This window comes from Balaenoptera musculus, chromosome 6, assembly GCF_009873245.2.
Source record: "Balaenoptera musculus isolate JJ_BM4_2016_0621 chromosome 6, mBalMus1.pri.v3, whole genome shotgun sequence".
NCBI classification, from domain to species: Eukaryota; Metazoa; Chordata; class Mammalia; order Artiodactyla; family Balaenopteridae; genus Balaenoptera; species Balaenoptera musculus.
The window spans coordinates 108971199-108985363 of NC_045790.1; the positions used below are offsets into that span (position 1 = coordinate 108971199).

At 46.6% G+C, this 14165-nt stretch overlaps 2 protein-coding genes across 2 annotated transcripts in view; both read left to right on the top strand.

Annotated features, from left to right (window-relative positions):
- Positions 1 to 5989, top strand: part of ODF2 (outer dense fiber of sperm tails 2) — a 30000-nt gene extending 24011 nt beyond the window's left edge. Inside the window, 5 exon segments of the mRNA XM_036855994.1 lie at positions 752 to 910; positions 2263 to 2363; positions 3843 to 4005; positions 4429 to 4554; positions 5003 to 5989. Of these exon segments, the coding sequence (XP_036711889.1) occupies positions 752 to 910; positions 2263 to 2363; positions 3843 to 4005; positions 4429 to 4554; positions 5003 to 5191 (738 nt within the window). The 3' untranslated portion in view covers positions 5192 to 5989.
- A 1906-nt stretch (positions 5990 to 7895) lies between these two features.
- Positions 7896 to 14165, top strand: part of GLE1 (GLE1 RNA export mediator) — a 41570-nt gene continuing 35300 nt past the window's right edge. The window contains exon 1 of the mRNA XM_036856552.1: positions 7896 to 8100. Coding sequence (XP_036712447.1) covers positions 8002 to 8100 — 99 coding nt within the window. The 5' untranslated portion in view covers positions 7896 to 8001. The remainder of the gene's footprint in view (positions 8101 to 14165) is intronic.

Sequence of the window (14165 nt, forward strand, 5' to 3'; positions counted from 1 at the left end):
CAAATCCACAGATCTGCCAGGCCTTAGCTGTGCCTATTTCATTCTGTGTGGTGTCTTTATTTTGTGCCAACCAAAAGTGTTCCTCCTGTCCCCTTCCCCAAAGAGCCTTATTCTTCTAGGGACGACTTGGCTCTCTAGAAGCAAAGGGGTCATCTTAATAGTAACCCTGGAGATGGATTGAGTCCAGGCTCAGCCATTAACTTGTTGCATAACCTTGGGCAAGTCACTGCCTCTCTCTAGTCCTCAGGCCCCTCGTTAATACAAGGATGGACTAAGAACAGATAGGTCGTAGCTTTCCCTCTGACCTAGAGCATCGTGATTGCCTTCCTAGGGGCTTTAAGGTTAGACTAGACTTGAATCCTGGCTCTGCCAATTTGTAGCTGAGTGACCATGGGCAAATGATCCTTTGATCCTCAGCGTCCTTATATGGGGATAACAGCACCTACTTAATAGGTTGTTGTATGAATTTAATGAGTAATGCCTGGGTCCTGGAGTTTGCTACGTGGTTGCCATTATTCTTCAATGACTGAAGGAGTGGCAGGCTCAAGTGGCCAGCCAGGGCCAAGTGTGTCTCCCCAGAGAACAGCTAGACACCCTCAGTGGCCTGCAGGGAGGCCGCACTTCTGCCCGTGGATCTTTCAGGATCCTTTCTGGGGACTGAGGGCGGCCCTGCCCTAAATCCAAAGCACTCTGCCTGGCCTCTTCAGCAGCCAGGCCCTTCCCAACGGCGGGCCCCTCTCTCCCACTCCAGGCGCGGAGGCAGTTCCAGTCCCAGCTGGCTGACCTGCAGCAGCTGCCTGATATTCTCAAGATCACCGAGGCTAAGCTGGCAGAGTGCCAAGACCAGCTGCAGGGCTATGAGAGGAAGAACATCGACCTCACAGCCATCATATCAGACCTGCGCAGCCGGGTAAGGGACTGGCAGAAAGGTTCCCACGAACTGGCCCGAGCAGGGGCCCGCTTACCAAGATGAGCTGCACGCCCCCCCCCGCCCCAGGGAGGACCACTTCCTTTTTCTTGGCTGCCGCTTTCTCAGAGGAGTGAGCTATCATCAGTGCTGTGAAATAAAAGTCTGGTGTGCCAAATGCCTTGTGTTTGCACCAAGTGATTGTAGTCATAGGAGCCGCCACTCGATTGGAGCTGCCGGGCCCTCCTGCTCTTGCCCCCCGAGGGCTCCAAGTCTCCGCCGGCCTCTGCCCTTCACGCTCCGCTGCTGCCCTCAGCCATGCGCCACCAGCAGACACCAAGCCATAGGTTTTCTTTTTTTCCATCTTTCTCTTGCTTTAGCTGCCTTTCCGTAGTCTTAACAGACCCCTTGCCTGAGCTAGGGGTCCTGAAAGAGGACTTCCTTTCTACCAGAAGCAGTCTGCTTCTGGGTTACTGGAACCAAGCCTACGGTGTCTAAGAGAGGAAGAAATGCTATGCCTCTCGTCTGCACTGTGACCTTGGGCAAGACCCTTCCCCCCTCTTAACCTGCTTCCTTGTAGTACTAGTGAAAGTAGCTACCATTGTTTGAGCACGTGCTCGGTGCTCCAGCATTCCCTGATTGAATTCTCCCAGGAACTTTGTAAGGGGTCTTATTTTCCCCGTTTTACAGAAAGCAGCCCAGGGCATAGAGGGGAGAAGTTATTGCCTGAGGTCACAGAGCTAATACTTGTCAACAGGGATTGGAACCCAGCCAGCTCTATCTGGTTCCCAAGCCCAGGTTCTCAGCACTCTTAAATCACTAGGCTTCTCTTGAACCTGAGCGTTCTCAGGGCCTTTCAGGCCCAGACGTCTGAGGCTTCTGCAGAAAGCAGCCTTCTGGATAACTTCTCAAACTTGCCAGCCTGAAGGACTCAGTAGGTTTTCTGTGGCCTTGCCTGCATTTGTCCCCAGTTAAGAAGAATGAACTCAGCGGTCCCAACAACATCCTCGGTAAAGCTCCGTGGTGTGTCATGTGGGCCAGTTAGGCCTGCCGTCTGCTTCTGCCTTCTCACGTCCGCCCAGATCCCACTGACTGGCCTCTCCTGATCAAGGAAGTGTCGTCGTGGCTCTTCAGGATCGAAGCTGGCTTCTCTCGGCGCGGGAAAGCCTTCAGTCTCGGGGGTCGGGCCTAACCTGTCCCCTCTCTCCCCTCTCCTCCAGGTTGTGCGTTGAGACTCAGATGCCTGCTGAGGGCAGTGTGCCTTTCTCCTGGGTGTGGATGACAGGTCACAGGGAGAAGGGAGGGCTGTACCGGGAAGTTCTTTCGTAAACCAGTCTGTGTTCCTGTCATTTTAGATCGAACATCAGGGGGACAAGCTGGAGATGGCGAGAGAGAAACATCAGGCTTCCCAGAAGGAAAATAAACAGCTGAGTCTGAAGGTGGATGAACTGGAGAGGTTAGAGACACTTGGTCCCATCTCTGTCCTCTTCCTAGGACCTGAGACTTTCAGCCACTTAGCTGCTCTGGGCTTAGCGTGCAGAAGTGTTTGAGGGACTCAAGGCCCTGGAAGGTACTAGGCAGACCTTAGAGGAAAAGCTGCTTGCATTGCAGTGGTAGACGTTGTGGGAGAGAGGAAGGTGGTCTCCGGGCAGGGGGGACGCTCCATAACAGTGTGATCAAAATCAGACCATCCATAGGCATCACCTATCAGAAAGGCACGCTTCGTCCCAGCAAACCGGCAGGGCCAGGATGCTGCGGTGGGGGCCTCCCCCAATTCTGCTCTTTGTTCCCGATCGTCCTTCCCAAGACCTTTCTGATCTGTTCTTCCCTGTTCCTCATGGACTGTTGGAAGCAGTCAGGTAAAGAGGACACGTTTTGGAATCAGAAGCTCTGGCCCTTGGTCCCAACTTGGCCACTTAACCTGATCACCTTGAGCAAGTCATTTCACCCTTTGAACTCTGTTTACTCATCTTGAGAAAGGGACCAAGGTAGGGATAACAATCCAGCTCATGGGGTTATTGTGAGTCCTCCATGAGATAATCCTCAAAGGGCTTAGCACATTACCCGGCATGCAAAAATGCACCATATAGGTTAGTATATACGAGTTGGTATTTTAGATGTGAGGAAACTGACCTCCGGGAGAGGTTAAGTGACTTGCCCAGGGTCACATAGCTGGTACTTGGCAAAGCTGCGACTTAGACTGTCTTCCTCCAGGGCTTTTAGCATCTGTAAAATGAGGGCTGGAGCCTCAGTTTTCAGAGATGAAAGGCTTGGGGTCCCAGGAGGCTGTAACTGGCCCAGGTGGCTCACACAGCCTGCCAGCAGGGACTTAAAGCAGGTGGTCTTCCCTGGGCTCCACCTCTACTCTGCTGGCCTCGAAGATGTAGCTGGATTCAGCAGGACTTGCAGAGCTCCTTAAATTGGAAGGTGCTCTGGAAGTGCAGCGGGGACCATGTGTACACACGGGATGGTCACTGCTGCCCCATGGCTGGTCATGTATGATGTTGAGTGGTCCAGCTGAAGTCCCTTTGCTGAGGGAGGCAACAGTGAACAGAAGAAGTTGAGCGCGTGGGTTTCGGTGACAGACGTGCTAGCTGTGCTGGCCTCAGCCAATGACTTCACCTCTCTTCAGCTCAGTTTCTTCATCTGTAAAGTGGTGATCATGGTGGAACCCACCTGCCTGAGCCGCAAGTTGTCACATTACACGTGATGACATACAGACTTAGCACAGCCGCGGTCAGTCTGTGCTTCTCCCACTCTTCATACAGCTCCTTGCCGCCTTGCTGCTCAGCAGATTTCTTTGGTTTATTCCTGTTGTTCCCTGGAGATTCTTGGTGTGACAAGAACCCCAGCCCGGGGTGGCTGGCAGCCCCCAGCTCTGCGGAACAGGACAGGTAGGGGGACGAGCAGGATCTGATTGAATGCTGTCACCTAGGAAACTGGAGGCGACCAGTGCCCAGAATATCGAGTTCCTACAGGTGATTGCCAAGAGGGAGGAGGCAATCCACCAGTCCCAGCTGCGACTAGAGGAGAAAACCCGGGAATGTGGGACGCTGGCGAGGCAGTTGGAGAGCGCCATTGAAGATGCCAGGAGGCAGGTCAGTCTCAATTCTATTACTAACCTACCTCTGTGTCTTTGGACAAATCGCCTAACCTCTCTGAGCCTATCTCTCCATCTGAGAAATGGGCATATAGAAGTAGTACCTGCCTCATGAAATCATCATAAGGATCAAGTGAGCAATTATTGTAAAGGACTTGGCACTTTTTTCACAACTGCTCCTTTGATTGCTGCCTGAGTGGGCCTCAGACAGGTGTACCACGTCTTAGGTGATGACTCATGGAGCGTTGGCAAAGGGCAGGTAAAGCGGGGTTGCAGAAGTTGTCCCCATAGTTTGCTCCTGCCCTGAGGCTCCAGAGAATTGTCCGCAGCGAGACCAGTTAGTGGGAGCGGCCCAGCCTTCTCTTTACCAGGTGTTCCCCATGCCAGGTAAGCCAGCCCCACCTCTGTGCCTTTCGGGCAGGTGGAACAAACCAAGGAGCACGCAGCCTCCAAGGAGCGAGCAGCCCAGAACAAAATCCTGGACCTTGAGACCCAGCTGAGCAGGACCAAGACTGAACTCAGCCAGCTCCGGCGGAGCCGGGACGATGTGAGTCGGGCTGGGGGTGGGAGGATGGGGTAAGAGCAGACAAGAAGGGAGTGGGTTGAGATCTGAGCTTCCTGGCGCCTGCAGGGCAAGATGTTTTGTTGTTTTTATGAATATGACATGGTTTTATTTTTCTCGCATCACTTTCCCATCCCTTCAGGATATCCCAGGCCAATCCCCTTTTTTATTAACAGTTTTGTTAAGACAGCATTTACCGTAAAATTCCCTCATTTAAATTGCACAATTTAGTGGTTTTGAGTATATTCAGTGTTGTGCTGTTATCACCACAATCCAGGTTTAGAATATTTTCAGAAAGAAAATTACCCATTAGCAGCCACTCCCATTCCCCTGCCCTCAACCCCTGGCAACCACTAATAACGTCTCTGTCGCTATGGGTTTGTCTGTTCTGGATGTCACACACACTTGGCCCCGGCCCCGTTCCTCCTCTTAGGCTGACCGCCGCTACCAGAGCCGCCTGCAAGACCTGAAAGACCGCCTGGAGCAGTCGGAGAGCACGAACCGCAGCATGCAGAACTACGTCCAGTTCCTCAAGTCGTCCTATGCCAACGTGTTTGGGGATGGTCCCTACACTTCCTACCTAACAAGCTCTCCCATCCGCTCCCGGTCTCCTCCTGCCTAAGGCGGCCACTCTTGGGCTAGGAGCTCGGATGGATGCCGTGGGAACTGAGGCGTTGCTAAGCCATACCCGGAAAGCCTGTTGGTTTCCTCTCTCGTCCTGTGATGAAGTATGTTCAGGATCTTGTCTTAGCTACTAGCTCCAGAAAAGTGCCTGAAGCAGCAGGGGATGAAGCAGAACCCACTTAGTTCTCTCCTCTCTGATAGCATCGCCTGATGGAAGTTTTTAATTACCCTGACAGGCCTTAAAGTTACTACTATTAGGGTCAGATTTTAACTCACCGTGACTTTGCTCATTCCTTCCGCAAGAGGATGTTTGGACTGGACTTTCCCTCCAGTTCCCTTACAGCTCTCTTCTTTTTAGGACTCTCTCTTGGGTTTTCCCTGACCTGAACCAGCAGGAGCTGTTCGCCAGAGGTCCTCACCGCTCCTCATGTTCACTTGCTGTTTTCCTTATTTCATGGGTACGGTGTTTTCCCCAAGGTGCTCGCCTCCCAAGCCCAGTGGAAACCTCTCATGGCCAAGTTTCCTCAAGGCCACTTGCCCTCACGCACTTGCCAATAGACACTCGAGGGCTTATGTCCAGTTCACCTTGTAAAAGTACAATCCCAATCTCATTGATTTTTCTCTTTGCCAGGTTTGTATCTGTGGAATGCATTTATTCTTGAAACATGTGCATTGTTTTACAAAAAGCTTTTATAATCAATATTTAAGGCTCCATCGGATGATTTCCTTTACCCACCCCAGCCCTCTTCTAAAAATGATTCAGTAAAATGCTGCAGGAGAGCCAGTAAACGTTTTTAAAGGACTTGGTGCATGAGACTCTTCATTTCATTTTGGCCAGGTTGACTCTTTCTCCTTTGTGTGCTTTCACTTACAATTCCATGAAAGGCCTGGAGGAGACACACTGAAAGGCACTGCTCAGTGTGTGAGGGCAGACTACTTTAGCTGTTAGGAGGAAGACGGGATGTGTATGTATTACTATTTTTTTAATGTTAATTGCTTTCTGAATGATAAGATTATGGGCTATTTTTGTTCTCTTCACATTTTCCTGTATTTAAAAGAAAAAAAAATTCTTCAGAGAGAAGAGAACAAATGTGGTATACTATGCTGGTACTGACCTCTGGGTGATCCAGTCTGGTCCTCTCTCAGCCACTCTAACCCAAGTCCAAGAACTCCCCTGTGTCCTCAAAAGCAATGGCTCCCACCCAGGCATCTGGATTTCACTACCAGAAGCACCCCCGCCCCCCATCCCCCCGTTTTGGAGACATTCGTAGTTTCCAGCTTTTAATGTTTTGGTTTTTTTTGTTTGGTTTTTAATTTTATTTCCAGCTTTTGATTTTGCCAAGGAAGTTCACTGAAATCACTACTACCAGCTACCACTGCCACAAAACCAAGCCTATTTTCACACCCTTAACATAAATGGACTTGAACTTTCATACGATGTATGAAAGCTCTTCCTAAGAAAAGACAGTTGGCAGACTTACACCAATGTGCATACATTTCTGTATATCCCATTATTCTTGTTTTTGTCAAACTAATGAAAACCTCCTCAGTGCAGGGTTCTGCTATTTGTAATGATGGTGTGGGAAACACCTCTTTTCCGGCCCATTGCTGGGATTCTCCCAAGAGCGTTCTATTTTTCTTCGTAAAATGTTGTATTCCAAAAAGTCCAGAGAGTTTGTGGAAAATGTTTATATTGCTTCAAACTCGAGAGTTTTCCTTTCTGCCTCAGACTGAGATCCCATGAAATGGGCAAAAGGGTCAAAAGTTAAAGGGTCCTAGTTAAAGCTGGCCTCAGGCAATGGTGAACATTTCATTTACTGAGATATAATTCACATAAAATTCACTCTTTTAAAGTGTATAATTCAGTGGCTTGTATTATATTCAAAGTTGTGCGACCACCACCTTTATCTAATTCTCGAACATTTTCATCACACCCCAGTGGAACCCATACCATTAGCAGGTGCTCCCCATTCTGCTCCCCCCAGCCCCTGGCAACCACTAACAGTCTCTTTGTTTCTCTGGCTTTGTCACTCTGGACATTTCACATAAATCATACCATATTGTGACTGGCTTCTTTCACTCAGCATGATGTTTTCAAGGTTCATGTCGTAGCATGTATTTGTACTTCATTTTTATGGCCCAATAATATTACATTGTGTGGATACACCATATTTTATTGACTCATTGGTTGACGAACACATGTGTTTCCATTTTTTGGCTGTTATAAGTAATTCAATATTCTACCAGTTTTTTGTGGACACATTTCTTTTGCGTATATATTTAGTAGAACTGCTGGGTTAACGGTAACTTTATTTTTGGCCGCAGGCAGGCGGTATCTTAATTCCCCGACCAGGGATGGAACCCGCGCCCCCTGCAGTGGAAGCGCAGAGTCTTAACCACTGCCAGGGAAGTCCCTCTTTAACCTTTTGATGAACTGCCAGACTGTCTTCCACAGGAGTTGCCCCATTTTAGAGTCCCACTGGCAGCGTATGTATGAGGGTTCCAATTTCTCTACATGCTCATCAATACCTATTCAGTTTTCTGCAACCTGGAAGGCCCAGCCTTCTGAAGCCCCCAGGTCGGAGGTCCCTGCAGGGGAGCGAACTGCGGGCCAAGCCCTGTGCGCAGGCGCGTTGGTGGGCGGGCTCAGCGCCGGAGGCGGGGCCATGCAGCCGTTAGGGGCGGGGTTGAACTGCGCCGCTACGTGTGCGCCCCGGAAGCGGAAGCGAGAACCTGTTTCCGGGCGGCTGATTCGAGGACTTGTTTTGTACCAAGCGGCGCCCCTGGAGAACTGTAGCGGGGCAGGCCATGCCTTCCGAGGGTCGCTGCTGGGAGACCCTGCAGGCGCTGCGCAGGTCTGACAAAGGTCACCTTTGCTACCACCGCGATTGGCTGCTGCGGGGCGAGGTGAGCAGTGGCCCCAAAGGGGGCGGTGGTCCTTCCTGCCCCTCGTCACGGGGCTCTGCTCTTCCCTAGCCCTTGGCATGTCTTGCGCCAGGGAACCCGTGCGTTCTTGTAACAGCCCGGGTTTGCTGCTTGACTCCTGTGTGTGCATCACCGTCTCTCGCCTATTCTAGCCTTCCGTAGAGCGCCCCTTCAGAGGTGCTCTTTGAAGGCTTCATTGCTCCCCGCAGCCGGCGTTAGGTGCCTGCGCCTATGTTGTCAAAGCAATCCTGGCCTCTCAGGGTCAGTTAGGTTACTGCGCGTCTCTTGTGTTAGGAGATCCAGATTTAGCGGTAAACGGTTAACAGGACCTAACCTATTGCTGCCAGTGAAATGACCAAATTTTTAGACGACGTTGGACGGACCTGGGAACCTTAATGGGGGCTTGGTCACTGCATCTAAGATTCGCAAAGCCCTGTACTAGACCGCGCAGGTGGGGGAATATAGAGACAGTTAAGGCATAGCTCATCTTACCGAGTTGCTGGTAATCTAGCTACAGGTATGATGTCTTGTCTCTTCAGACTTAAATGGGAAACACTTCTAAAGCATTTCTGTCTTTATGTCTTTGACGGTTTTAAAGAATACATACCTTACATTCTATAGGATGAATTCCAGCATGAATCTGTATGGTGTAGACTCAGGTTATGCATTCTTGGCAGGAATACCACAGAAATGATGCTGTGTTCTCAGTAAGTCACATCAGTCACACATAGATGCTTCAGCCCATCCCAACAGTGGTGATGCTCACCTTGATCACTTGGTTACAAGGGTAACTTCCAGATATTTCCACGTAAAATTCACTTAAAATTCATCATTTTCCCTTTTGTAACTTCTTAGTATTTTGTTGGGAGGTAGTCCAAGATTACACCAAAATATTTTTTTCTTATCAAACCTCCACCCTTAGCATTTATTGGCGATTTCTTCCTGAATCAGTCTTTTCTGTGATGTAGACGAATGGTGTTTCTTTATAGCTACCATTCCTACGTTTGTTAGCTGGCATTCTACTGTAAGGAAGAGCTTTCTTTTCTCTTCCGTTTAATTATTCATATCAGAATCCTCATGGGTTCCTTCTGTTTAATTGTTTATATCAGTATCCTCATGGGTTCCTATTTTATTCAGTGAGTCGTGATCCACTACTTGTAACCTTGTGTGTGTATATTTGCCAGTTTATGTCTTTTGCTCATTTTTCTATTGGGGTTTTGCCAATATTTTATAAGTTCCGTATGTATTAGGGATAATATTCCTTTATCTGTGATATATATTGCATCTTTTTTTCTAGTTTGTCAGTTGAAATTGTTTTCTCCGTTGATGGTGTTTTTTATGGGTATGGGTTTATTTTTTACATTTGAAACTTTGCTCGTGGAATTTATTTTGGCGTAAAGAAAGAGTAAAAAGTTGTCTCAAATTCAACATCCTTCCATGATAAAAACTCTTCCCAAAGTGAGTATAGAGGGAACATATCTCAACATAATAAAAGCTACTTTTATTATGGGACAAATAAAGCTACTTTTATTGTGGGACAGACCCACAGCCAACACAATACTCAGTGGTGGTGAAAAGCTGAAAGCCTTCCTGCTAAAATCTGGAGGAAGACAAGGATACCCCCTCTCACCACTCCTATCTAATATAGAATTGGAAGTCCTAGCCACAGCAGTCAGACAAGGGAAATAAATAAAAAGGTATCCAAATCAGAAGGGAAGGGGTAAAATTGTTATTATATGCAGATTACATGGTACTATCTATAGAAAACCCTAAAGACTCCACAGAAAAACTACTAGAACTGATAAATAAATTCAGCAAGGTAGCAGGATATGAGATTAACATACAGAAATCTGTTGCATTTCTTTACACTAACAATGAAATATCAGAAACGGAAAGTTTAAAAAAAAAAAAAAAACCCTTTTAAAGTCACATCCCGCCCCCCCAAAAAAAACCTTAGAAATAAACCTGACCAAGGAGATGAAAGACTTATATTCTGAGAACTGTAAAACACTGATAAAGGAAAGGAAATTGAAGATGATTCAAAGAAATGGAAAGATATCCCATGCTCTTGGACTGGAAAAATTAATATTAAAATAGCCATACTACCCAAAGCAATCTACAGATTTATTGCAATCTCTATCAAATTACCCACGACATTTTTCACAGAACTAGAACAAGTCATCCTAAAATTTATATGGAAGCACAAAAGACCCAGAATTGCCAAAGTAATCCTAAGGAAAAAGGACAAAACTGAAGGCATAACCCTCCCAGACTTTAGACAATACAACAAAGCTACAGTAATCAAAACAATGTGGTATTGGGACAAAAACAGACATATGGATCAATGAAACAGAATAGAGAGACCATAAATAAACCCACACACCTACAGTCAATTAATCTTCAACAAAGCAGGCAAGAATATACAATGGAGAAAGGACAGTCTCTTCAGAAAGGTGTTGGGAAAGTTGGACAGCTGCACGTGAATCAATGAAGTTAGAACACTTCCTCACAGCATACACAAAAATAAACTCAAAATGGCTTAAAGACTTAAATATAAGACAAGACACCATAAAACGCCTAGAGGAGAACATAAGCAAAACATTCTCTGTTTTGACATAAATCATAGCAGTGTTTTCTTAGTCTTCCAAGGCAATAGAAATAAAGCAAAAATAAACAAATGGGACCTAATCAAACTTACAAGCTTTTGCACAGCAAAGGAAACCATAAACAAAACAAAGACAACCTACAGACTGGGAGAAAATATTTGTAAATGATGAAACAGACAAAGGCTTAATTTCCAAAATATGCAAGCAGCTCATACAACTCAATAACAAAAACAAACAACCCATTCCAAAAATGAGCAGAAGACATTTCTCCAAAGAAGACATACAGATGGCCAATAGGCACATGAAAAGATGCTCAACATCGCTAATTATCAGAGAAATGCAAATCAAAACTACACTGAGGTACCACCTCATGCTTTTCAGAATGGCCATCATTAAAAAGTCTACAGGGCTTCCCTGGTGGCGCAGTGGTTGAGAATCTGCCTGCCAATGCAGGGGACACGGGTTCGAGCCCTGGTCTGGGAAGATCCCACATGCCGCGGAGCAACTGGGCCCGTGAGCCACAACTACTGAGCCTGAGCGTCTGGAGCCTCTGCTCCGCAACAAGAGAGGCCGCGATAGTGACAGGCCCGCGCACCGCGATGAAGAGTGGCCCCCACTCGCCGCAACTGGAGAAAGCCCTCACACAGAAACGAAGACCCAACACAGCCAAAATAAACATAATAAATAAATAATAAATAAAAGTTTAAAAAAAAAAAAAAAAGTCTACAAATAATAAATGCTGCAGAGGATGTGGAGAAAAGGGAAGCCTCATACACTGCACCTCAGTGTATGAGGCTTCCCTTTTGAAAAGACACATGCACCCCAGTGTTCTTAGTAGCACTATTTACAATAGCCAAGACATGGAAGCAACCTAAATGTCCATTGACAGATGAATAAAGAAGATGTGGTATATGTATACAATGAACTACTACTCAGCCATAAAAAGAATGAAATAATGCCATTTGCAGCAACTTGGATGGACCTAGACATTATCAGACTAAGTGAAGTAAGCCAGAAAGAGAAAGACAAATACCATATGATACCACAAGTGGAATCTAAAATATGATACAAATGAATTTTTTTTTTTTTTTTTTGGCTGCATTGGGTCTTCATTGCTGCGCGTGGGCTTTCTCTAGTAGCGACGAGTGGGGGCTACTCTTCATTGTGGTGCGCGGGCTTCTCATTGCGGTGGCTCCTCTTGTTGTGGAGCACGGGCTCTAGGCGCACGGGCTTCACTGGTTGTGGCACACGGGCTCAGTAGTTGTGTCTCATGGGCTCTAGAGTGCAGGCTCAGTAGTTGAGGCGCACGGGCTTAGTTGCTCCGCAGCATGTGGGATCTTCCTGGACAGGGCTCAAACCCGTGTCCCCTGCATTGGCAGGCAGATTCTTAACCACTGCGCCACCAGGGAAGCCCACAAATGAACTTATTTACAAAACAGAAACAGACTCACAGACATAGAAAACAAATATATGGTTACCAAAGAGGAAAGGGGAAAGGGAGTGGTGGGAGGGATAAATTAGGAGTTTGGGATTAGCAGACTACTATATATAAAATAGATAAACAGGGCTTCCCCGGTGGCGCAGTGGTTGAGAGTCTGCCTGCCAATGCAGGGGACACGGGTTCGAGCCCTGGTCTGGGAAGATCCCACATGCCGCCGAGTGACTAGGCCTGTGAGCCACAATTGCTGAGCCTGCGCGTCTGGAGCCTGTGCTCTGCAACAAGAGAGGGTGCGACAGTGAGAGGCCCGCGCACCGCGATGAAGAGTGGCCCCCGCTTGCCGCAACTAGAGAAAGCCCTCGCACAGAAACGAAGACCCAACACAGCCATAAATAAATAAATAAATAAATAAATAATTTTTAAAAGAAATAGATAAACAACAAGGCCCTACTGTATACCACAGGGAATTATATTCAATATCCTGTAATAAACCATAATGAAAAGAATATGGAAAAGTACTTATATATATATTCAGGTATGTGTATCTGAATCACTTTGCTGTATACCAGAAACTAACACAGCATTGTAAGTCAACTACACTTCAGTTTAAAAAAGAAAGTTGTTGTCTCAACGTTACTTCCAATATGTCTTTAAAATGAGCCTTGTCACTGTATAAAGTGTGCATACAGCCTGTTTGCTTCTATGTCTAGATTATTCCCCATGGGTTGAATATCTGTTTATTGTATACACACTCTAGATCAGTAGTTCTCAACTGCAGCATCATTGACATTTTGGGCTCAGCCAGATAATTCTTTGTGGTAGGGGCTGCTGTTGCTGTATTGGGCATTGTAGGGTGTTAAACAGCATCCCTGGCCTCTACCCAGTAAATGCCAGTAGTATCCTCCCAGTCGTGACAACCAAAAATGTCTCCAGACATTACCCAGTGTCATCTGGGGAGTAAAATTATCCCTGCTGGAGAACCACTGATTTACGTAACATAATAGCTTGTGATTTCTGAGTAGTTATTATGTGCCAGGTACTGTGCTGAGTTCTTTATATCTATTACTCATTTAATTCTCCCCAAATGTTTTGAGGTAGATCCCCTATTATTCCATTTCAGAAGAAATGAACCTTAGGCACAGAGAGGTTAGGTAATTTGCCCATGGTTATACAGGTAAGTGGAATACAGAGATGGAATTCAAACCAAGAAAGGCTAGTTCCAAACTCAGGACTCTTAACACTATTATACTGTTTTTCCATGTTTCCTGATAATATTTTCCTGACATTGAGTAAAGTTCTCAGCCAAAATTTGCTGTATACTTTAACTACAGTTAAGTAGTATATGTTTCTTTGGTTTAGAGCACTGTACACCAAACATATAGAGATAATAGATAACTGGTACAGTTGAACAACTCCACACACATATTGGAGAGTGTCTGGGACTTGTTTTATGGTCTTTATATTGTAGAACCTATTTTATTTAAGCCATTGGCTCTTACATCAGTAACCACTTTTCTTTTTAATTAATTAATTTATTTATTTATTTTTGGCTGCGTTGGGTCTTCGTTGCTGTGCGCTGGCTTTCTCTAGTTGCTGCGAGTGGGGGGCTACCCTTCTCTGCAGTGCGCGGGCTTCTCATTGTGGTGGCTTCTCTTGTTGTGGAGCACGGGCTGTAGGCGCGCGGGCTTCAGTAGTTGTGGCTCACAGGCTCTATAGAGTGCAGACTCAGTAGTTGTGGTGCACGGGCTTAGTTGCTCCGCAGCATGTGGGATCTTCCGGACCAGGGATCAAACCCATGTGCCCTGCATTGGCAGGTGGCTTCTTAACCACTGCACCACCAGGGAAGCCCCTCGTAACCACTTTTCTATGCCTATTTTTTATTTGCTTATTTTCATTTTAAAAAGTATAACATGTTCATTTAGAAGTTAAATACAGAAAGTTAGAATAAGTAGAAATATGTCACTGATCACCCAAGCTTAACTTCTGGTATATTTCCTTCAAAT